Here is a 22,633-nt window from a genome sequence, read left to right on the forward strand (position 1 = left end):
ATTATTGATGCATTTATGTAAGTTGCATTTTAATGTTTTCAAGGTAGGGCTCATTTTGACTGCTCACTAAATTTATCATGTTTTTTATGTTAAATCTTGACCTGAAAAGTAACTAAAGCTGTCAGCAAAATGTAGTGGAGTAAAAATACAATAATTGCCTCAAAATGTAGTGAAGAAGACATGTAAAGTTACATAAAATGGAAATACTCAAGTAAAGTACAAGTACCTCAAAATTGTACTTAAGTACAGTAAATATATTTTCCACCACTGGCCAATAGTGACGCAACATTAAACCATCAGTAATTAAAATCCTGTGATTTTTTTTCTTCTTATGCATAATAAGCAGCTTGCTATTTAAATGCTTTTAGTCATGCACTTTTACTCAAATAAACATTTAAATTTAGACTTTCACTCGTAACAGAGTATATTTACACTGTGTTGTGACTACTTTTGATTTAGCAAAAGTTCTGAATACTACCTCCATTTCTGGGATTTCGCCTAAATCATACCGCAGCTTCTGAACTTGCAGGAGGATAAAACTGCAGTCTGCTTTTAAAAGATTTGTTTTGAACAAGCAGAACCGCCGATATCTGTCTTAAAGTGGAGCAACTACAACAGGAAAATGGTTTAATATCAAGCGCGTAGGCTACTAGGTTACTACACTCCTGCTATGACACACAGAAACACACGCACACAGACGCGTGACCGCCTCCCGCTCATGCCAGACTTCATGTGATTATCCGGGTTCTTTTATGGTAAACAAGCCAGCTGGCTCCGTGGGCTGGCTGTTTTCATAGTTTTTGCAGATACGCATTAAGTTTAATGTTCCTACACCATAACGTATGCCTTCAACATGTGCATGCACATCTAATATTTATGGTAATATCTTTTTTTAATTGTTATTATCCTGCTTATAGTAAACAAAAAGGCAGAAGAGTGCGCATCTCCACTTAAACTCGCTGCGTTATTACTATTATTTTTATGGCAGCGCTTTGTGAGTGAGCAGTTTAGCATGCAGTGGCTTTAATTCGCCAAAACAGGGCAAAAAATCTGCAGCATTTCAACAAGTATGCCAACTTTTCATGTCAGATGTCTCCCCTTTTTTTCAGCATTGAGAAAGCACGCTGCAGAAACGTGACTACGCTGTCAACGCACGTAGCGGGCTCGACCAATCACAAGCGCTCGCAGCGAGTGCGTCGTAGTGTGGGCGGAGCCAAGGCTTGTAGGTGCGGCGAGCAGACTGAGCAGTTATTCGTACACGTTGGGGATGATTGTCTCGCATTTCTACTCAAAACATCACGTCCACTGAGCAGGAGTCGACTCACAAGGGACCGGAGAGGATTTCTAACAGCTACGTGTTCGTTTAAGTTGATTTTGGACGACGGTTTTGACAATATTGGCGAAACTGTATTTACATAACCAGCTTTCACGTTACTCTCAACGGGGAGTAACGATTTACGCGTCCGAATTACAAGTTAGTAACCGTACTACTTAACTAAACCTTATTAATGTGTATACAATACGAGCCTACTAACGCGTTTTAGTGCGAAAACACGCTTTTTTTCATCCTTCAGAAAAACAAGTTATACAACACACAAAACGAGGTTACTGTCCGCCATCGGACCGGGTCCTAAAGCCCGCCGCGTTGCGCGTCACATTGCCCCGGAGAGCGCGCTCTGTTTCGTGTCCAAATGGTTCAGAAGCCAATGGTTTTTAAATTCTTCGACATAATGGAAAAGGTGCTTTTAGAGCAAGGTTAACTTGGACTGCTTTAACTGAGAATTGTATGCTAGAAGAGCATACAAGCTGAAATAACATTCACTTTTTTCTGCAGAATATTTGGATTCTCCGTGACCTTGTTTCCTCTTTTTTTTTCTTGGATATATTTTTTGTGATTAAGTCGGATTAAGAGTGGAGTGAGCGCAAAAAGACTCTTGGTAAAATTACAAAAAAGGACTCATCCAGTTGAGTAATGGTCATTAATACGATCCACTGGTTCAGGAAGGGCTTGCGGCTCCACGACAACCCGGCGCTCAAGGAATCCTTGCTGGGAGCGGATACTGTCCGCTGCGTCTACATCCTCGACCCCTGGTTCGCGGGATCTTCCAACGTTGGGATCAACAGGTGGAGGTGAGCAAAACCACATCAGCACCCAGCACCCACAAACGTGCAAACACAGGATACACTGAAAAAATTTTAGTGACATTTACTTAAAAAAAGCTAGGCAAGTTTTCCCACACAGAAAGTGTCTGTAATCTTTCCTCAGGCTGTTTATAAGTAATATTTATTTAATAGAACCATTTTTTAATGAAAATACACAAGTAAATTGCAGATTCACTGATGTCCCTCAATTACATTTTACTTGGAAATATCAAATAATTAAGTCAATGAACTGGTTTAGTGAATATTACTTGTAACAAATTATTCAATTTACATACAAAACTGAGGACACATAATAAAAAACAATCACTACATACAGCAGGAACACAATGTACACAGCTCCACTGTATGACCCATGCACATCTGGATGCTTTGATTTCCATTATAACACTTTAAATCCCTGGTCCTCATTACTTTCCTTGCCCCAAAATGCAAAATATGCATGCTATTTGGCATTGTCAGTGGTAAAAACAAACGCACTTGTTAGCAGCTGAAGAGTCAAGAAAAACAGAGTGATAATTAAAAAAATAAATTAAATAAAGTTAGTGGCATCTTTCCTTTTAATAGACATGTCCAGGGTCAATAATTGCACCTGAAATTTTAATACACATGGTGTGCAGCATTGTCCAGAATTATTTAAAATGAAAATTTCACATGATGATGGCACTTGGTAATTGTAAATACTATGTATTATTATAATATGTAGCATTATACAATAAAGATCAATAAAATATACAAATTAATGTAATTGTGTAAGATACAGTTAGAAAATTAAACAGGATGTCATGTTGTAAGTGGTGGGTAATGATAACAGACAACAAAACAATAATTTTGTGTTATTCTTGCATGAAAAAGTCAGTACTAGTCGTAAAATAATAAATGCCATATTCCAAAAATAATAAATCACAAGTAAAAGTCTTGATTACAAAATGTTACTCAAGAAAAAGTACATAAATATTAACAGCAAAATCATACTTAAAGTATTCAAATTAAAAGTACTCATTTTGCAGGATTAGGGTTATAAGAAAGGATCAATACACTTGAGTACCGCAATATTATGTTTTGTGATACTATATGGAATGTCAAAAACAATCAATTCGCTGCAGACAGGATATTGGATGTTAAAGGGGCTTTGATCAATACAAATGCAGATCTTGCTGTTCTGATTGCCATCCCCAATCAATACATTCATGTATGTAAGTAGGGCCAGTGTAAACACCTTCAAACTGCTTTGCTATTAAGCCAAACACCGGACTCGACCGGTTTACCTAATTTTAACACTAGGTGTTGCACTTGACTCAGCAGCCGATCCCGAGTGGAACATAATGAGACCGAAAGAGACGGTAATAAACCTCTAAGCTGGTTTGCCAACCGCCAACAAACGGAACAGGAAGAAGGTTACCTCGTTTGTCCAAAATGTTTTCACTTTGGTGGAGTTTAAGCTTTCTTTTTGACAAACTCTAAAAAACATGTGACCTCTCTAGTAAACAAACACAATGTGAGATGTACTCGTCCTTCGGCCACTTCCACCTGTACTGATCTCCTTAATGGCTCTCGCCTCAGCTCAGCAGGTGCACAGCTTGTTAGACACCCGTGGCTCTGTTCAGCCATAACATAATATTATCACATTAATCATTATGTCATCTTGCACTGTGTTCGTATTTTCTAACATAACACCAGAAACATCTTTCTGTCTTTGGGGTTCTCTGCAGAACGTATGCAATAGAACAAGGTGAGACAGTTACTCGATTGGGGATTTTTCCTCCCGGGCAGATGAAAAATATAAAAATGCTAAAAGGGGTCGCCAGATAAGCTTTGATTACCGTTAATATCCCCAAGTAACGTTTATGTGTTAGATATTTGGATTTGACGCTCTGAGGTGAGCTTTTGTGGTTAGTAAAACCCAGTAATCATCTAAAAACCAAACATCAATTAGACCTTCAGACACATGATTAAATGGGGCTAAATAAATAATGGGTGCTGGCATCAAACATAATTCATAATATTACTATTTCTTCCAATCATCAAGATCTCAAATTGGTGTTTTGGTGTGCTGAACCTTACCTCCCCCGCTAGGCTATAATTATGTTGTAATCCAAAATGGATTGCAGTCTACGTGCTTTTTAGCATAGAAAGTAGCAAGTGTTGAATAGTTTAGCACCACTGCAGCAGTTCATGAACTCTTTTACATCAAGACTCCCTGGCTCATCGCTCTGTGGTCTGCACTGGGTCTACATTGTGGCATTGTGAATGACTTATTCCTTTTTTTAGATTTGAGACTTGGCAGGATTTGAGTTTTCCAATATCTTAAATGACTAATGGAGTGAAAATGAAGCACTGAGATAGAAATAGGGAAATGTCTAGGACTTAATTAGTCTCCATTTGCCAGAGCTGAGAATACCGCATTAACAAGCTTTGTTTTAATCTCTGCTTTCTTACTGAGTAATGGAAAGTTGTTAGGTCTTTTAGTCTGAGCTCCTTGGACAGAACACAAGAAAGAGACTTTGGATGCTGAAAATGGCTCTTTTTTTTTGCAAATTTCTCCATGGCTGTCCTTGACTAAAGAACTTTGATTAGTTTTTCGAAAATATAATACCATATTTTTTTGATAATCTCTTAATTGCTAAGGTATTTTCTCAGGCAAAAATGGCAGAAAGTGCAGATTTCAGCTGCCCAATTATGGAAATGTCCTGCTTTTATCAGTTTCCTATCATATCTAACTGAATTTCTGACCAAAAAAGACATTTATAGAGATCAGCTTGGACTTTTAAAAACTGTAATGGACATTTTCACTATTTTCTGACATTTTGTATACCTAAACATACAATCAAGAAGTGTTGGGGAATTGAGTGATATGATAATAATCGTTAGCTGCCATACTAATAACTCATATTTTATATAACTGACATTTCCAGACAGTCATCTTGTGTGTTTGCCTGCACGAGTGCAAGATCAGGACAGGCTGTCTGAGTCTGGTGACACAAATGTGCATATGAAGCTTTGCAGGCTCATGTGACAGAGATAAGAGCGAGCAACGTTGTGGTTGGTGGAGTGTTTGGCAGCCTGGCTTTGTCCTGTTCCTTTCCAACCCCATAACCTGTCCTGCAGGAAGCCGTCAGAGTTGGCCTTCTGTGTTACGTGGAAAGTTTTCCCACTTAGGACAAACAGTTGGTGCCTTTTCTCGCCCAGCTTGGTCTCGGTGACCCAGACATTTATTCATTATGGCTACACAAATGTGTGCTGTAGCCTGCAGTCAGCAAACTGCTTCCATGTGGAAACTTCAGTATGTTGGCACTTGCAGCTGCAGAATCAAAGAGCTCCTGAGGTTTACAGTGCAGTAGGGGTCCCGCTGTGCCTTCTGGATTGCCTTTTCGGTCCCATGCCGTTACTGGGAGTAGGGCAGCGGCAGCAAAGGCGTGCCTGTTATGGAGCATCCATGTTACATTACAGTTATGCAACTTCAGCCCGGGGTGACGCAGAGCTCACATGCAAATCACTACTTATCCCTTGATTCATTCCTTATAACTAATTTTTTATGCATATATCAGACGCGAACATAGGCTTCACCCTTCAGATCTAAAAACAGTAGGAATGCTTATAAGTCAGGAGATATATTTATTTTTTGCTCCATCTTTAATTTGTTGTCTGCAGAGAAACTCCAGCTGCAGTTTAGCGGAGCAAGTCACTAAATTTGTGATGCACTTGCATAAACTCGGTTGCATAAATAGAGAGGTGTGTCTGTTGTATAGCCTTTGCCTTGCAAGGCAGCTGTATTTTAGCCATATCACACTAGATATGCAGGCTCAGCAGATTGCAACTCCTCTCGTCAGGCTTCAAGTAATGTGTTTGTGTAGAATAGAATAGATAATAAATAGAAGTGTCAATTCTCCAAAATCAAATAGACTTTTAATTTTTAAGGGCACAATTTGATTTGATTTTTTTTTTTTAATTGATAGCACTGAAGGCTCTGCCTATGTTAGACTATTGAGTCTTGATTCATAAGGATCAATAGATGGATTGATTGATTTTTTTTGCCCACAGCAGTTATATTATTACAGGAATTTTCAATTTTCAATTGTTCTTTAGGTATCATGCATGATATAACTGCAATATTTTTGGTTTAATTTACATTTTTTTCAACCTGCTTTTGATTTTGATAAAGCTCCTTTTGACGAATGTTTTGATTCAGATTTCAAATTTAAATATTTCCTTTGTTTGCAATGCAAACTACCTCTAAACTACCTAAAGTTAAATCAGCATTCCTCTTTAATAGTTTAAACAAAAACTAAATATTACAACCTGCCTGAAGCTAGGATTTACTGCAGGACTGTGTACCTAATAAACGGGAACTATATTGCATAACTAACTGACAAGAAACGTGACACATTCGACTTTGCCTAAATCAAAACTAAGTGACAATATGCCACCTTTGGGAAAATGAAACATAGTTTCTGTTGCATTACAATAAGTCCCTGTCCTCAAACAAACCATAGTGATATAAATGAAGATGTGCAACGTTAGTGATTTAGTATTTTAAGTCAGCATTGCTAAAAGCAATATAAACTCATTACACAAAAAAACTAATTAAATGTGAGGATTGCAGGATGAAAAGCTTTCTCTACACCCTGCAGCTTCTGTAATTAGCACTTGTTTTTTTACTCCAGCTATCATTGAATATCTTATGAAGTAGTGAACAGTTGTGTCCTTGAGATTGGGGGGAAAATTGAGGCGGGTCAATGATGCCAGATTACATAACTGCAATAACTTTCCTTCCACACGGCATCTCCAAGCGAGCCGCAAGTAGGTCAGTGTGTTAGTAGCAGACTTTGCACCCTTCTCGTCTTTTTGACCTACTTTTCCTCTAGTGCTACAGCCAGAGACCCCAACTATCTCTGGTGAGCAACGCAACCGTTAGCGCTAATCCTGACAAAGCTGCTTCCATCTGATATCTATACTAACGATTTATTTAACTGTTAAAACCTAGTGAATTCTGAACAACAGCAGTTGATGTTGATCATTTGGGGTGTTAATGAGCTCCTGTAATAAGTCTAATAAACTGTGACAAAATACAGAAGCTTAAGGAACAAAAACGTTCAAATTGAAATCGCAATGTTTGATCCCACAGCTGTTACAGCATCAAATCATGCATTACTTTTATTTAAGGCTTTCAATTGAGAATTGTAGTTTTCACTATTTTCCACCAGATTGAGCCATTTGCTCATGTTTGCTAGGAGTATTTTGTAGTTATGATCAGGACTGTTGTTGGTCAAGAGGAAAATAACATTAATATGTCCTGTTTTATAGCAGTTTTAGGAAGAATACAGTTTTTTTTTTTCAAAATCTGAAAACAGAAATGCATTAAAAAAAAAATCTGTTTTGTTGCTAATGAAAAATATATCCCAGGCTGTTATTCCTGAATACATTTCGTAGACAGAAAATAATCACATTTTTGAGTTTTTCCCCCTAAAAACAACATCATCATGTAAACGAAGTGGCATTTAAGAGCTAAATGTCTGAAAATAAATGAATATTTGGTAGTAAAGATCATGACTGAAGTCTGTTAAAGGATTGATAAGTCGTAATTAATGTAAATAAAAACAAAGTGCATAAAATTCTGAAAAATGTATTTATAAAAAAGAAACTGTCAATTTGCACATATCTTGTATATCATGTCTCTTTATTTATTTGAATGTAAATCGAGAAGAGTTTGCAAATCGTTGCTCTTGTTTTTGTAACGTTTTTCACAGCATTCCAACTTTTTAAAACTCTGCTTTGTATATAATTCTATGGCAGTTTATTTGACGCAGACTTTTGTCCTCTATGGTAACAAGAGGGAGTTTTTAAACGGATGCACAGGGGTTAAACTAGTTGACAGAGTTGTGCTGGGTGGCCCATGATCATGATAGTCTTTACTTCAAGTGGAAGAAGTTCAGGGGGATGTAATTAGAGTGGGGATTCTCCAGAAAAACAGTGTTTATAAAAAGTAGGAGGGAGGTGGGAGCGCCCATGTCAGATGACAGCATGGAAAAATAATGAAAAACAGCCACAGATGAGTTTTCTATGCAATGCATTGCAGCTTTCTCTCTATCTAAATGACCCAGATGAACATAGATCAAGCTTTTCTTCTGGAGTCAGATGGTCTGTCTGTGCAGCATCACACTGACCCTGGAGGTCAGGGGAGCGTAGTGAGTGACCCTGGACAGGGAGAACAAATCAGTGCGGAGACGTCAGAGAGGTCTTTTTAGAGGCGTCAGATGAGACTTGAAGTGCTTGTTTTGTCCAGATGTGAACATACACGGTGTTACTGTTGAAGAGGAACAGACTGTTCCTGCCAAAAACACTACTAAAAAACACTCCCATTGGTAAAAATAGGAAATCAGAGTGAACCGGTTTCCTCTGTAGCTCTACTGAGCAGCTCACATGCAACAAAAACAACACTGCTGTATCAGGCAGATGGCTGGGTGACATTTAACAGCAACATTTTACATTTAAAGTCTAAATGAGCTGAAATAAATTGTGAATAAATACCAAAAATGTAAGGTTAATTTTTAACATGATATGTTAAGAACTTTGGCCGAATATAATAAAATTGAATTGAATATCGATTCGATTTTATGATGTGTCATACATCTGTTATAGTGTGTAATATTTTTTTATATTTTATTTTTATTTTGATATTACAAGCCTGACCAATTAAACAGCAGGGTTGATATCAGGACTTTGTAGATACATTTAATCTTGAAGAAAGAAAGAGAAGAAATTACAGACTAAAAATGCTAAGATATGTTTGTGGTAATTAAGAAACAATTATGAATGACATATTTTTCCACCGGAGAACTCTTAAAAGTATTTTATTTATCTGTAAAATGTACCATAACTTGGTTGTAATCCTTAAATTAAATTTGAAAAATCTCAATAGGTGTATGCAAACAATAAATATCAGCCAATATATTGTTATTAGACTACTGTAGCAGATATAAATCTTGTCCCACTTAACACGTGGAACTCACATTCTTATTCTTATGTTATCTTATCTTGTCTTGGTTCACAGTTAGATATCTAGATAACCGTAGCTTGCCGGGTTTTTTTCTGAGTAGTGACTTTACAGGTACAATAATCATAGAAACGTGTAAAAGTAAAAAATATAAAAAAGGTCAGAAAAATATAATGTGACGTACACCCGCATGTACAAGTGTGTGTAAGGGAAGAGAAAAGGAACAAATTATGGGGGAAAAAATTATATTACCTATTGAATGATAAGAAATACAAATGGGAAAGAATAAGGGAAGACTGAAATATGAATATATAAATTAATAAATAGCAAAAGGAAAAGGACTCAAATCAAAAGGGCTACCGGTAAGCTTGTCTCCACTTGACTGTTTGAGTGTTATCTGTCTGCGTCGTGTATGGATGACTGATAAGTTGATTATTTATTTTAGTAGTCGAGTATTTCTGTTAAAATGGTTGTTAAAATCTACAGTAAAATCAGTTTAAAATGTTTGATTTCATTTAAGGTAAAAAAGTATTAAAATGAGGAAAAAACAGGTTAATTTGAAAGTAAATGATTAAGTGTGTTTTAATTTCTAAGTCACACAGTACTTTAATATTTAATGAAACAAGTCATTGTATGTTTAAATATACCTTTTATTTAGTATAATGCGCTTGCATTGGAACGTACTTACCCTGGTTGATGCTGTATTTTATTTACATCTATTTATTCTTGTTTGTTTAAAGGTTTTTAACCTTTCTTCCTTGGTCATTGGCAAATTAACTAAGAACGAGTGAAATCCATGGTCTGACTGGTCCTTCCTTTTCAAGTGTGGGAAGCCACTGCGTGAAATACACTTGACACTGGTATTTGGAAATGTCAGCTATTCTGGGGGTCCTGGCAGGGCCTGAGTGGCACTTATATATGCCATGACACATTTCGCTTGCTGTGTGTTTCACTATTGTCTCATTATCTGGAGCAAATAAATAGCTTAAAACCTCATTCTGTATTAGTGTACAAAGCGCTTTTTTCACCCTCAGCCCACATGTTCTACATCGTCTGTAATCCAGCTGCAGGTCATTTATAATTGCGTCTACATGATGTGCTTTAACGACCTTCAGAATCAATAATACACACAGAAGCTAATGAATAAAGGGAGTGATAGCTGGGTGTTCACGGCAGCCACCTGGCTTTCATATCAGCAGAAGACACGATTAGACCTGGATGGTACAGGAAGCCTCCGCCTACGAACTTTGGTGTCTATAGCAACAGCACGGGAAGCACCACATTACTGCCGCTCCGCCTGCGCGCATGTGTGGACCTGTGTGTGTGTGTGCTGTGGTGTTTACAGTTTGTTTTTCTCATTCTGGGGGAAGATAAAGCAAGCTAAAGCAAATCAAATGATACAATAAAGATAATACAGTTTGTTTTAAAAGACTCATTCATATTGCCTTGTGTCGGGTCAGTATGTTTGGGTTTGTTTATTTTCATTGACGTCACATACAGTGATGATTAAGCTCAGGTTGGTTGACTCATCCACTGTCTGCATGATTCAACCTCAAGGATGAGATTAAGGGCTTTCTTGTTTTTTTCAGTCACAAAGGGCACTGAGGAAAACAGCATTTCAGTGTGAAAAAGCGTGCGTGATTTCCCACTGCAGTAGCACAGTAACCTTGTCACACTTGTTTATTCGTCCAAAGCTGTCAATTTTTGCTGTCAGCATGACAAAGACGAAAATTGGTTCACTTTGTGGTCGTTTGAGGCCCTAAACTCTGCAGAGATAATGCGAGGGGTTGTTGCAGGTTATTGTATACGTTATAATGGCGGTTATTTGTCATCGGGAGTCATATGAAGGGAGAAAAAACTCACTTCAAGAGTTTATATAACAGGACGTATGCAGGCTTTAAGGAAAAACACCATTATGAAAACGATGCTGCGTTACAATGGGGTGTCCCCCGATGTGTCAGCACTTTATTTGCTTCCACGTCTTACTCAGCGGGTCATTTTTTTGTCCTCCTGTCTCCCCCACGGCTCACACACATTACCTTGGTCAGATGTTTCTGCTGACTCACACACCTGCTCTCATCACGTTGTTATATATTCATCCCCTGACATTTCAACCTCAGGACATTTGTGAACACATGTCATAAACATGGATCAGAGTGTTCCTTTTGATAGAGGGAAGCCAAATGTTTACTTATTTTTTTTAAATTACCACTCAATAAGGCAGCTTTCTTTTCTCATATATTATCTTGTGATACAGTAAAATACTCAAACTTAAAGCTATGTTATGTCACCCAATTTGAAAGATATTGTGAATAAAAAAAAAATATTAATTTAAAATAAAAGAATACATTACATAGACTGTCATAGAGGATCATTGCATGCATCTTAAAAGGTGACCAAGCTTTTGCAGTAATAGCTCCCATGCTCACCCTTTTTAACAAAATATGTGGAGTCTGTGGACAGTTTTTATTGTTTTTCAATTGTTATTTCCCTTTTTTTAACTTTCTCATTTTTTACATCAGCAGTGTACAGCACCTTTGAAACTAACCAGGCACTTTATATGTAAAGCTTACTTACTGTCACTGTGTTTAAACAGTGCAAAAAGGAAGAACTGTGGTGAATATGGGGAATCAGTTTGCATATTCAAATTTCAAATCTGTACAGATGACCACAGCCATTGTTATTTAACAGGAACAAGCATTTGTCTGTGTCCTCTTCTTTAAACGCAATTTTAAAAATATATATATATAAAAAAAAGTTTAATTAGGTCACTTTGTGTCAGCATCTTGAGTGCATGAAAATTAAATGTTATTATTTTATTATCTATGAAACCCAAACTCTGGGCGTTTAAAAAAAAAAAAAATTTTAATTGCCTTTATGGAAACAGCAGAGCTATGGCTTAAAGTGGGGAAAATAAAAAATGTATTTGTGCAGAATAACTTTGTTCTGCTGTAATTCATCAAACAGAAATAATGCAATTGAACATTTTGAGAATTTATTTTAAGGAAATTTAAAAAAACAAAAAAGAAATCTATACAAACAAAAATTTCTCAGTGACCACAAGTGTTAAGAATATTGGAAAAATAGGGGCTCCACATGCTATACACATTTAACTATTTTTTACAATTACATTTTTACAACCTGCCCAAAATGTTTTTGAATATTTCCCTGTATAATGAAACTCCCAGTGTTGTAACCGTTCTTTCCTTATCCCTGTCGTCCTGCAGGTTCTTACTGCAGAGTCTTGAGGACTTGGACTCCAGCCTCCGTAAGCTCAACTCTCGACTGTTTGTGATCCGGGGCCAACCCACTGATGTCTTTCCCAGACTTTTCAAGGTAACGTCTCATTGAGCCATAAAACCAGCCAGGGTGCCTTAAACAAACCCTAATTATTCTCTTCCGTGGCTAACTTGAATTAATTCCCCGTCCACCAGGAATGGAATATTTCTCGTCTGTCTTACGAGTACGACTCTGAGCCCTTTGGGAAAGAACGAGATGCAGCTATTAAGAAACTGGCCCGAGAGGCCGGAGTGGAGGTGACGGTTCGCATCTCCCACACGCTCCACGACCTGGACAAGTGAGTTCACATCACTCTTTACCAATTCTGCTTTAGAGCCATCCATGAAACAAACTGTGATGTATTTAACTCTTTCTATTCTTACCTCACTCCTGCAGGATCATAGAGTTAAATGGAGGTCAGTCCCCTCTCACCTACAAGAGGTTCCAGACCCTCATCAGTCGCATGGAGCCGGTGGAGATGCCCGCAGAGTCCATCACGGCGGACATCATGGGGAAATGCAGCACGCCGCTGTCCGAAGACCACGACGACAAGTTCGGCGTCCCCTCCTTGGAGGAGCTGGGTGAGTGAGGCCAGGCGGGATCAAGAAGTAGTAGTTTGTGATCAGATTGAACGTGAAGAACAATTGAAATTCAACATTATAGGCAGAATTTTAATGTTGTTTTTTTATGTGGTCCCTGCAGGTTTCGATACCGAGGGTCTGTCCTCAGCCGTGTGGCCGGGGGGAGAAACCGAAGCCCTCACACGACTCGAGAGGCATTTGGAGAGGAAGGTCAGTCAGAGCTTAGTTACCTACTGTCTTATCGTTTCAAATCAAAAGAAGCTGAAGAGGTTCTTGACAAGTGTTTTCAAGGAGTTGAAGAGGTTAATCGGAGCAAATCTGCCATTCAGAGAAAAATAATTATCCTAGGAAAACCTTTTTTCCACCTGTTCTCAAGTCATGAATACAGGAGAGGATAAGAATTTAAAAAATGGATCACCAGAATTTATTTTTCTCACTTGCCCCTCAGGGTTTCCCTAGTTCTGCCTCAGATAAAGTCCATCTCTGGTTTAGGGATGGGCATCGATTTTTGAATATTCAAATAGTCATTAAATCATAAAAAATCGAATACTTCATCATATCTGGAAAAAAAAAAAGAAAACAAAAGTTGTATTACTGGTGCCTTCCGCACGGGGGCAGCGTAGCATTTGATGATACAGTGTGGCGGCTAGATGCCAAACTGTAGAAGACGAAACAAACGGAAGAGAGGGTGTTTTCCACAAGTTAGTCCCCAGAGGGATTTAGAGACTCCGGAGGTGGTTATGGTTTCCGCCTTTGCTAACTGTGCACAACGTCAGCTGCTGAAAGCAGCATGGCTAATTATGCACAGAGTCTCCGATTATCATAAATATAGTGATAGTGAATTAACCGGAATCGCTAACTGTGCACCGGTGCTTGTTATAAACAAACAGAGATCGCTAAGTGAACACCTCCTGTAGCAGCAGCACATACACACTGTACTGCTACAGAGCTAACAGCGGCTCTTCTTAACAAGCCGACCTTCGGCTTGTTAAGAAGAGTAAGAAGGATTTACTGGATTTGTCTCCAGTCGCTTTCTTGAAAAATAGTCGCTAAGTGGGTCTCAAAAGTCGCTAAATTTAGCAATAAAGTTTATTACTGAATATTCGAATATTAATCTATGAGTACCCCACGATCATCGAATAGTAGTTTTGCCTGAAATGCACATCCTACTCTGGTTGCTTCTCTCCTTGTGTGACAGCCTTGTCAAGTGTTATAAGATGACACCATGCCATCATGCATCTCTATATCTGATCATGTGTCTGTGTTGCCGTTAGGCGTGGGTGGCCAACTTCGAGCGCCCGAGAATGAACGCCAACTCGCTGCTGGCCAGCCCGACAGGCCTCAGCACGTACCTGCGCTTCGGCTGCCTCTCCTGTCGCCTCTTCTACTTCAAACTCACCGACCTCTACAGGAAGGTAAGAATGAGTGATTCTAGTAAATCAGCTGTATTACTGTATTTGCCTAAAAACTGATGTTGGGGAAGGTAGGGATATCTTACATTTGGGCCAATACAGTTAATAAGATTGGTTTAACACTGATTTACTGCTCCTGTTGACTTTACTGTCACCTAGTGGTTCTGTATTTATGATGCAATAAGGTGAATTATCTACTGTATTCCTTTTTTGATGCACTGGTGTTATGTTGTTAATTCAGTATCTAATGTAAATGTTTACAGTCAATAAATATAAGGTATTACTGCGGAAAATTTACTCATTATTGTTTTTTGCCATTATTTCTTGACTTCTACGTCTATATTTTTAATTTTTTTCCTAAAATCCATGTTTTGATCTGATTTTGAGTGCATGAATCACAATTATTTTGATGTCCATTTCCCGACGAGTTCCTCAGATAAAGTGCCAAGATGTCACTGTATTTATTTCTTATGATTTCTCGAGTCAATAACACTCGCTCTGTCGCCCTGAAGGTGAAGAAGAACAGCTCGCCTCCTCTCTCGCTCTACGGTCAGCTGCTGTGGCGCGAGTTCTTCTACACGGCGGCCACCAACAACCCCTGCTTCGATAAGATGGAGAGCAACCCCATCTGCGTTCAGATCCCGTGGGACCGCAACCCCGAAGCGTTGGCCAAGTGGGCGGAGGGCCGGACCGGCTTCCCCTGGATCGACGCCATCATGACGCAGCTAAGGCAGGAGGGCTGGATCCACCACCTGGCCCGGCACGCCGTCGCCTGTTTCCTGACCAGAGGAGACCTGTGGATCGGCTGGGAGGAGGGCATGAAGGTAGCACAAGTTCAAGTTTATTCACACACTTTTTTATGTCTACAAGTTAGTTTATTATAGGGTTGTCACCATACTAAAATTTTCAACTCGATACCGATACCCCAAAATTCAACACAAATATTTTTATTAACAAGAAAAATGCAACATGTACAAATTAACAGAACCACAGGTTACATATTTATAATAAAAAACAGTTGTGCAAAAAGAAACTGCAACTATGATAAAAAGCTTCAGATACTAGATACTTTTGAAAATTAGTATTGTTTCCAGATACAACGTTTTAGTATCTATACTTTTTTGAGTATCGATACTTTTGACAACCCTAGTTTGTTATTGTTATTCTGTTAAAGTATTGAAATATTTTTGAATACTTATTTACAGATGATTTTCTTTCTTGTGTCTGTTGACCTAAGTTATTGGATGTATACGAGATTTTCACTGAATGACTATTGTAGCAGAAAATATCACACTTTCACAATATTGCACAGTTGTCTTAAAGCAATGAAAACATGATGTTTTTATTTGGTTGAAGTGTGTTTTTTTTTTTTAAGTCTTCCTTTTAGAAATAAAAAAAATCAAACTAAATATTTGCCTTTAGACAACAAAGAGCAGAAGGAGAAAAGAAGCAGGACCTTAAAAAAAAGAAGTAATCTTTCTTTGGAAATTGGCAATTTTCATACAACAGCATACTCTAACCACTTTAATGCTTGAACAATAATTTATTGTAGTGACTCATCACTTTATTTCTGAACCGATTTCACTGAAACGGAACATTCACGCAACATTTCTTAAAATAAATATCAATAAATGGTTCCTCGTTATAGGCAGCCAGAAATTACAGACATTGCTCATACAGCTAGCCCTTTTATTGTTTTTAAACAAAAGAAGGGAAAGGGGGATAAAAATAAATAAATAAAAATAATAATATATTTACAAACACACACACACACACACACACACACACACACACATGCACATGCACATATACATATAGATATACAAAAAAAGACATACCATCAAAGTTATTTTATAAAAACAAAAACTAGAGACTAAAAATAAAGGCAAGTTCATGTTTATTTCATCTAAACTGTCTCATGTCAGAAAGTTTGAATGTTGCACAGCACATATGAATCCTCATGTTTCTTGTGGTTGTGTGTGTGCAGGTGTTTGAGGAGCTGCTGCTGGATGCAGACTGGAGTGTGAACGCCGGCAGCTGGATGTGGCTCTCCTGCAGCTCTTTCTTCCAGCAGTTCTTCCACTGCTACTGCCCGGTGGGCTTCGGCCGCCGCACGGACCCCAACGGAGATTACATACGGTACGCTGACAGAATAAAATTATAGCTCAGTGGATAGGAGATAATGATGGCAGTATTTTACTGAGAAAAGACACCACCCTCCATGCTCACTGACCCTCTCCCCCTCTTCACTCAGGCGCTACCTGCCCATTCTGAGAGGCTTTCCAGCCAAATATATTTATGATCCCTGGAACGCGCCGGAGAGTGTGCAGAAGGCGGCCAAATGCATCATCGGAGTGCATTACCCCAAACCCATGGTGAACCACGCAGAGGCCAGTCGCCTCAACATCGAGCGGATGAAACAGATCTACCAGCAGCTCTCCTGTTACAGAGGCCTCGGTAAGGACACACTGCTACATACTGACACACCTTCGTCACAAACTCTAATTCTGAATCAGTCCACTCTCAAATCAGTCTTTTCCTTTCTGCAAAGCTGCAGATAAAGATCAGGCTACACTCATATTATTTGTTTTATTAATAGTATTAGTGTGAAGGGTTATTGTCTAAGACTCGTGATCCAAACATTCCATATAACACTGCAGATTTATTGAATGAAGATAGATGCAAGCTTTTCCAATTCCAATTTTACTCAACAAAATATTCTGCTTCAGTCAATATTTGTTTGTGTTTAGCCTTTAAAAAAACAATATTTTCACTGCAGTCAAAAAAAAAAAAAAATTTTGCTGCACATAAAGAAAGACATGCATTTGTATTAACATGGTCTGGCAGCAGTTTTAACAGCACCATGAAATTAAATTTACATAACCGCACACACAAAAAAGACATTTAATAAAACAAAATACTTCATTAAAATTTGGGATTTTGCTTGATCATTTATGTATTTTTAGTGTGATGATGTCAACATGTGACGGCAGGCATTTGTAGCTTGAACCTCAATGGAAGCATTAAATGTATATATTTTGAATATTAATACAACGCAGGATTGACAGGTCAATGAAGATCGCCTAAACTGAGAGTTTCCTCAATTTCTGTTAAAGAAAGGTGAATTCTAAGAAGTTCAGTTAAAAAAAAGGTGCAAGTTTAACCTGCTTTAAATCCTTGAGCAGGTTTTGGTCCCCAGAATATAAGGAATAAGTCATCTGTTGTTTTTAATAAAGTTTAAAAACGATTAAAATAATGCTGCCCAGGTCTTGCCCCTGTGTATCAAAACTGCGTCTCTTACTCATATCCTGTTTTCATCAGCACTATTGACATTCAAAAAAGGCAAAATTCCAAAAGTATATATTTAAAAACACTAAATTACTTTAAAAAAAAGACACAAAATGACCAAAAATATACACAGAATTACCAAAAAAGACACAAAATGACCCCAAAAAGACACAAAATGACAGAAAAAAACTAAATTACTTAAAAAAAAGACACAAAATGACCAAAAATATACACAGAATTACCAAAAAAGACACAAAATTATTTAAAATAAGACACAGAATGACACAAAAAAAGACACAAAATGACCAAAAAAAGTCATTTTCACACACAACACGGTAAAGTGCCATTCATATAAAACTAACATTAAACTTTCATATCAAGGTGGGGGCCACAAAATATCGTCACGAGGGCCGCAATTGGCCTGCGGGCCGCAAGTTTAAGACCCCTGATCTAAAGCTACTGACTTTGTATAAACTGTTGACTGTCTGTGTCCTCAGGTCTTCTGGCTACAGTTCCGTCCACCTCTCACGGTAACGCTAACACCGAGACGTCCTCAGACGGGGTGGGATTCCCCGTAGAGACCACACACAGCACTGCAGCTCCATCCGGTAAGAGTTTTAAACCTGCAGACGTTTGGCCTCTTAATCACTTCCTCTATAGTCTCTGGAGGTGAATTTACATCTATGAAAATAATTCTAATAAATTCTAATTTTTGTTTTTACAGGCTATCAGATGCCGGGTCACACTCAGGACAACTGGCAGAGCGGGGTCATGATGTACCTGCAGGGAGATCCCCAAACCAGCAGCGGGACACAGCAGCAGCAGCAGCAGGGTGAGGACCTTCAGCTGCTCCACATTTAATTAATCTGTTTTGTTCGTGAATACACTCTGCACTTTCCCCTGTATACCACAGTGTTTTAATCCAATAACGTCTCAGCTAATCCTTGAATCCTGCTTGAATTCCAGGTTACGCCGGCACCAGTACCACGAGTATGATGTGCTACACACAAGGTGCACAGCAGATTCCTGCAGCTCAGAAGGGTGAGAACTGCTACGCTTTTATACCAGAATCATCCTAAACTACAGTTCCCTTTTTGGTAGTTTTTGACTGATATTAAATATGTTTTTTGTTGTCGTTGTTTCATCAGGACGTGATCACCACTGCATCACTCAGAGCGTCGGCAAACGGCACAGCGAGGACTCTGGGAACGGAAAATGCTCTAAAGTCCAGAGACAGAGTACCCACTAGAAAGGTTAGTTGGAAAATATATTTATTGATTCCTGCTGAAAAACAGACTTTAAATGGGAAAACTTCTGGATCTTCAGGTGTAACAAATATAGGAGAAAAAAGTGGGGCTCCACATGCTACACATATTGAATTATTTACATTTTTGCAACCTTGCTTGTCCACTCCTCTCTGCTCCGTGCAACCCTGAAGTTCGGTTCAGTTTTTAGTAAATTTGTGTCACTTTTGTTGTTGGTCTCAGCCGAATCATTCATGGCGTCCAAGTTCCAGAATTTAGTTGAGAATTTAGAAGATATATTTAGAATTAAGTGAGATTAAATATCACTATTTTAAAGCTTTAATGCCATTACATTTCCTTGCAAAAGCATTCATCACACATGACAACAAAAACTGTCTGAAATTTGAACATTTCATTTTCCTTTTTTGTTTCTGGCCATAAAAATGGTGTAATTCTGTTTTTTTAGAGGGTTTAATAATTTGTTGGTCAAAAAAAAATTATCCTGAAAAGTTAATATTTTTTCTTTCCAGTTTGCATTAATCAGAATGACAAAAACAGGTGCACCTCAATAAATTAGAATATGATGGAAAAGTCCATTTCCAGTAGTTCAAGTCAAACAGCCCCAACCAAGTATTGATTGCATATAAATGGACATACTTTTCAGAGGCCAACATTTCCATATTAAACATACTTTTAAAATTAGTCCTTTGTAATATTAAAACATTAGAACAAATTAAATGAATTAAGGCATTAAATGTTTCATTGTGTGTGTAATGGATCTATATAATGTGTTATTCCCACTTTTTGAATTGAATTACTATCATAAATAAGCTTTTCTATGATATTCTAATTTATTGAGATGCACCTGTACATTTCTGACAGCTTTAATATAATTATTATTGTTTATTGTCACTTAATGTGTCTTTTCTTCTTCTGTTTTCCTCAGGAGTGTCTGCATTCGGACCGTGTACACAGTCGACACAAAAAGGACGTTGAAGCTTACATATTTGTTACAGCACTACACTGTTGCATGGACACAACTTCAAGAGGAGCATCATAAAACAAACACACACGTGCAGTAACAGGACTGTATATTATCAAGTGGACTGCACGACCCGGCCAGTGCTGACATCACTGGAGCGGCTGTTACACTGTGCTTTTCTTCGGGGGTTAATATTGCCGGGACCAAGGAGTCCCTGTGTATATAATGAATTTGCTAATTTCACATACAAAATTGTACATATTTGAATATTGTATGTGTGTTTTCTCTCTTTGTGTAGCCATAGACCCATTGATATATTTTTGATATAAGAAATCATTGTGGATGGATCTTTTCTTTTTTTGGAAAAATTTTCAATAAAAATCAAAACATTTGTAGACCGTCCATTTAAAAAAAATGGTGATAAATCTTGTATCTATTGCAGCTGCCTGTCCTCATTTATTCTACTTCCCAATATTCTCCTTTTTGAGCCGTCCGAGATATATCACCAGTGTTTTAATCATTCCCTCTATCTCCGTACTAGTTGACTCATTTTAATCCTTCCCAGAGAGGCATTATCAATACGACGTTAACTATCAGGAATCAGCCTCTTCATATCATGGTGTCCCCCTGTATAATCTCCAATAAATGTACCACATGAGAGATCTGCTTCACTTGTCTTGTTCCTTCTCTTGTGCTTGTTTGATTAAAACTGGCTTAAATATACAACTGGTTTCAGTCTTTTAATTTAAAGTTTGGAGAAGACTTCAATCAAATAAGCCTGATTCACACTCATTTGTTGTTGTTTTTTTTACCCATAAATGCTTTTAAATCTAGCTTACTGTTATGATATATTATGAATGAGTGATCTCACTGCACTGTTGGTAGACTTCAATAAAAAAAAACATTTTAAAGTATTTTTTAGATTTCTAAAAGTAAGTTATCTCAAATTGATTATTCTAAACTGTTTGTCTTAAAGACATTTCTATAGTTTTAAATATTTTATTATAATTATATTCTTTGTAATTCCAGTAGTATTCCTTGTATATATTCATTTTTATAAGACCATTTATTCATTTTTTTAATGATTATTGATGCAAGAATTTAATTTAGATGAAAGATTTTTAATAATTTTGAGCATGGCTGATGGAGCTTTAAAAAAAAAATCTACTTAAAAAATGTATTTATTGACTGACTCTGAGGGGATCCCTTCTCTCTATTTTTTCCCCATTTAAATTATTTTTTGTTTGATCTCCCAATCGTCCCTCAAATCACCTATCAGAAGAAACCTACGACACATGAAGACATACTGTACATGTGTAAATTGACTTTTGTGGGAGTCTCTAAGAAGAAAAGCAGCTTTTTGACACTTAAAAATGAAATAAAAAACTATACAAATACAAATAAAGACTTGGCATTTATTGCACACCATGTTCAATTATCACAATAATTTTTGAAATTACAGTAGTGAATCTTTAATTTACAAAGATGACAGGCAACGACTGGCATTCCTTTACATACACGACTTTGTTGTTAAATTGAGTTTGATTTCAAAACAGTCACAGTGTCGTATTTATACGAGCCCTCAGCTGTGTTGAAGGCCACAGGCTGAAACTTTTAGTTTCAGGATAAAGTTGTTCTCTGCTGGAGGTTTTGTTTTTAAAGCTACCTCCCTGCTTTGTGTCTTACACCAGCACCAAATAACATTCACAAAACCTTTATGATGACCCAGAAACCCTCCCAGTAGTAGCACAGCATAAACCCCTTTCCCATCAACACCTGTTCTGGTTCGTGTACCTCATTTTGGAGCATCGTGACAAAAATTAAAGTGGGTCTGAAGTTAGTTCCCAGCTGGAGTGGAAAAAATAGCAGGTTTTCTTTGACCTGAAGTGCGAACTGAAGTGTTTCCTTTTCTACAGGAGGATGGAGAACTCAAGAAAGAAATCAGTGTGTAGTCTCATTAGTAGTTGACAGGTGATGAAGCTATTTGTGCTTTGCTTTTTGTAAATAGTTAAAGAATACTGCCATCTAGTGGTGATTTCTGTAGGCCGGAAAATTAAAGGAACTACAATTTCCACGGCTCAGACTTCAATAAAAACACATTTTAAAGTATTTTTTTAGATTTCTAAAAGTAAGTTATCTCAAATTGATTATTCTGAACTGTTTGTCTTAAAGACATTTCTACAGTTTTAAATATTTTATCATAATTATATTCTTTGTAATTCCAGTAGTATTCCTTGTATATATTCATTTTTATAAGACCATTTATTCATTTTTTTAATGATTATTGATGCAAGAATTTAATTTAGATGAAAGATTTTGAATAATTTTGAGCATGGCTGATGGAGCTTTAAAAAAAAAATCTACTTAAAAAATGTATTTATTGACTGACTCTGAGGGGATCCCTTCTCTCTATTTTTTCCCCATTTAAATTATTTTTTGTTTGATCTCCCAATCGTCCCTCAAATCACCTATCAGAAGAAACCTACGACACATCAAGACATACTGTACATGTGTAAATTGACAGTTTGCTGTTAAAATTGACTTTTGTGGGAGTCTCTAAGAAGAAAAGCAGCTTTTTGACACTTAAAAATGAAATAAAAAACTATACAAATACAAATAAAGACTTGGCATTTATTGCACACCATCATTTTTGAAATTACAGTAGTGAATCTTTAATTTACAAAGATGACAGG

The 22,633-nt window shown here is 37.4% G+C and overlaps 1 protein-coding gene across 1 annotated transcript; it reads left to right on the forward strand.

The window, feature by feature from the left end:
• Positions 1-1,238: 1,238 nt before the first annotated feature.
• On the forward strand, positions 1,239-20,666 carry cry1a (cryptochrome circadian regulator 1a). The gene is made up of 14 exons (XM_059325789.1): positions 1,239-2,130; positions 12,382-12,490; positions 12,589-12,731; positions 12,830-13,014; positions 13,136-13,224; positions 14,289-14,429; positions 14,939-15,250; positions 16,414-16,565; positions 16,681-16,883; positions 18,212-18,322; positions 18,439-18,546; positions 18,681-18,755; positions 18,863-18,967; positions 19,905-20,666. The coding sequence occupies exons 1-13, from the start codon at positions 1,973-1,975 to the stop codon at positions 18,961-18,963; spliced, it is 1,887 nt and encodes a 628-aa protein (XP_059181772.1). The 5' UTR covers positions 1,239-1,972; the 3' UTR covers positions 18,964-18,967; positions 19,905-20,666.
• Positions 20,667-22,633: the final 1,967 nt, after the last annotated feature.

The sequence above is a fragment of the Centropristis striata genome, chromosome 22 (assembly GCF_030273125.1).
Source record: "Centropristis striata isolate RG_2023a ecotype Rhode Island chromosome 22, C.striata_1.0, whole genome shotgun sequence".
Lineage (NCBI taxonomy): Eukaryota > Metazoa > Chordata > Actinopteri > Perciformes > Serranidae > Centropristis > Centropristis striata.

Coding starts and splice junctions, on each gene's coding strand:
- cry1a (XM_059325789.1), top strand. CDS start 1,973: ATGGTCATTAATACGATCCACTGGTTCAGGAAGGGCTTGCGGCTCCAC. Junction 2,131..12,381: donor GTTGGGATCAACAGGTGGAG/GTGAGCAAAACC, acceptor GTCGTCCTGCAG/GTTCTTACTGCAGAGTCTTG. Junction 16,566..16,680: donor CCCAACGGAGATTACATACG/GTACGCTGACAG, acceptor CTCTTCACTCAG/GCGCTACCTGCCCATTCTGA.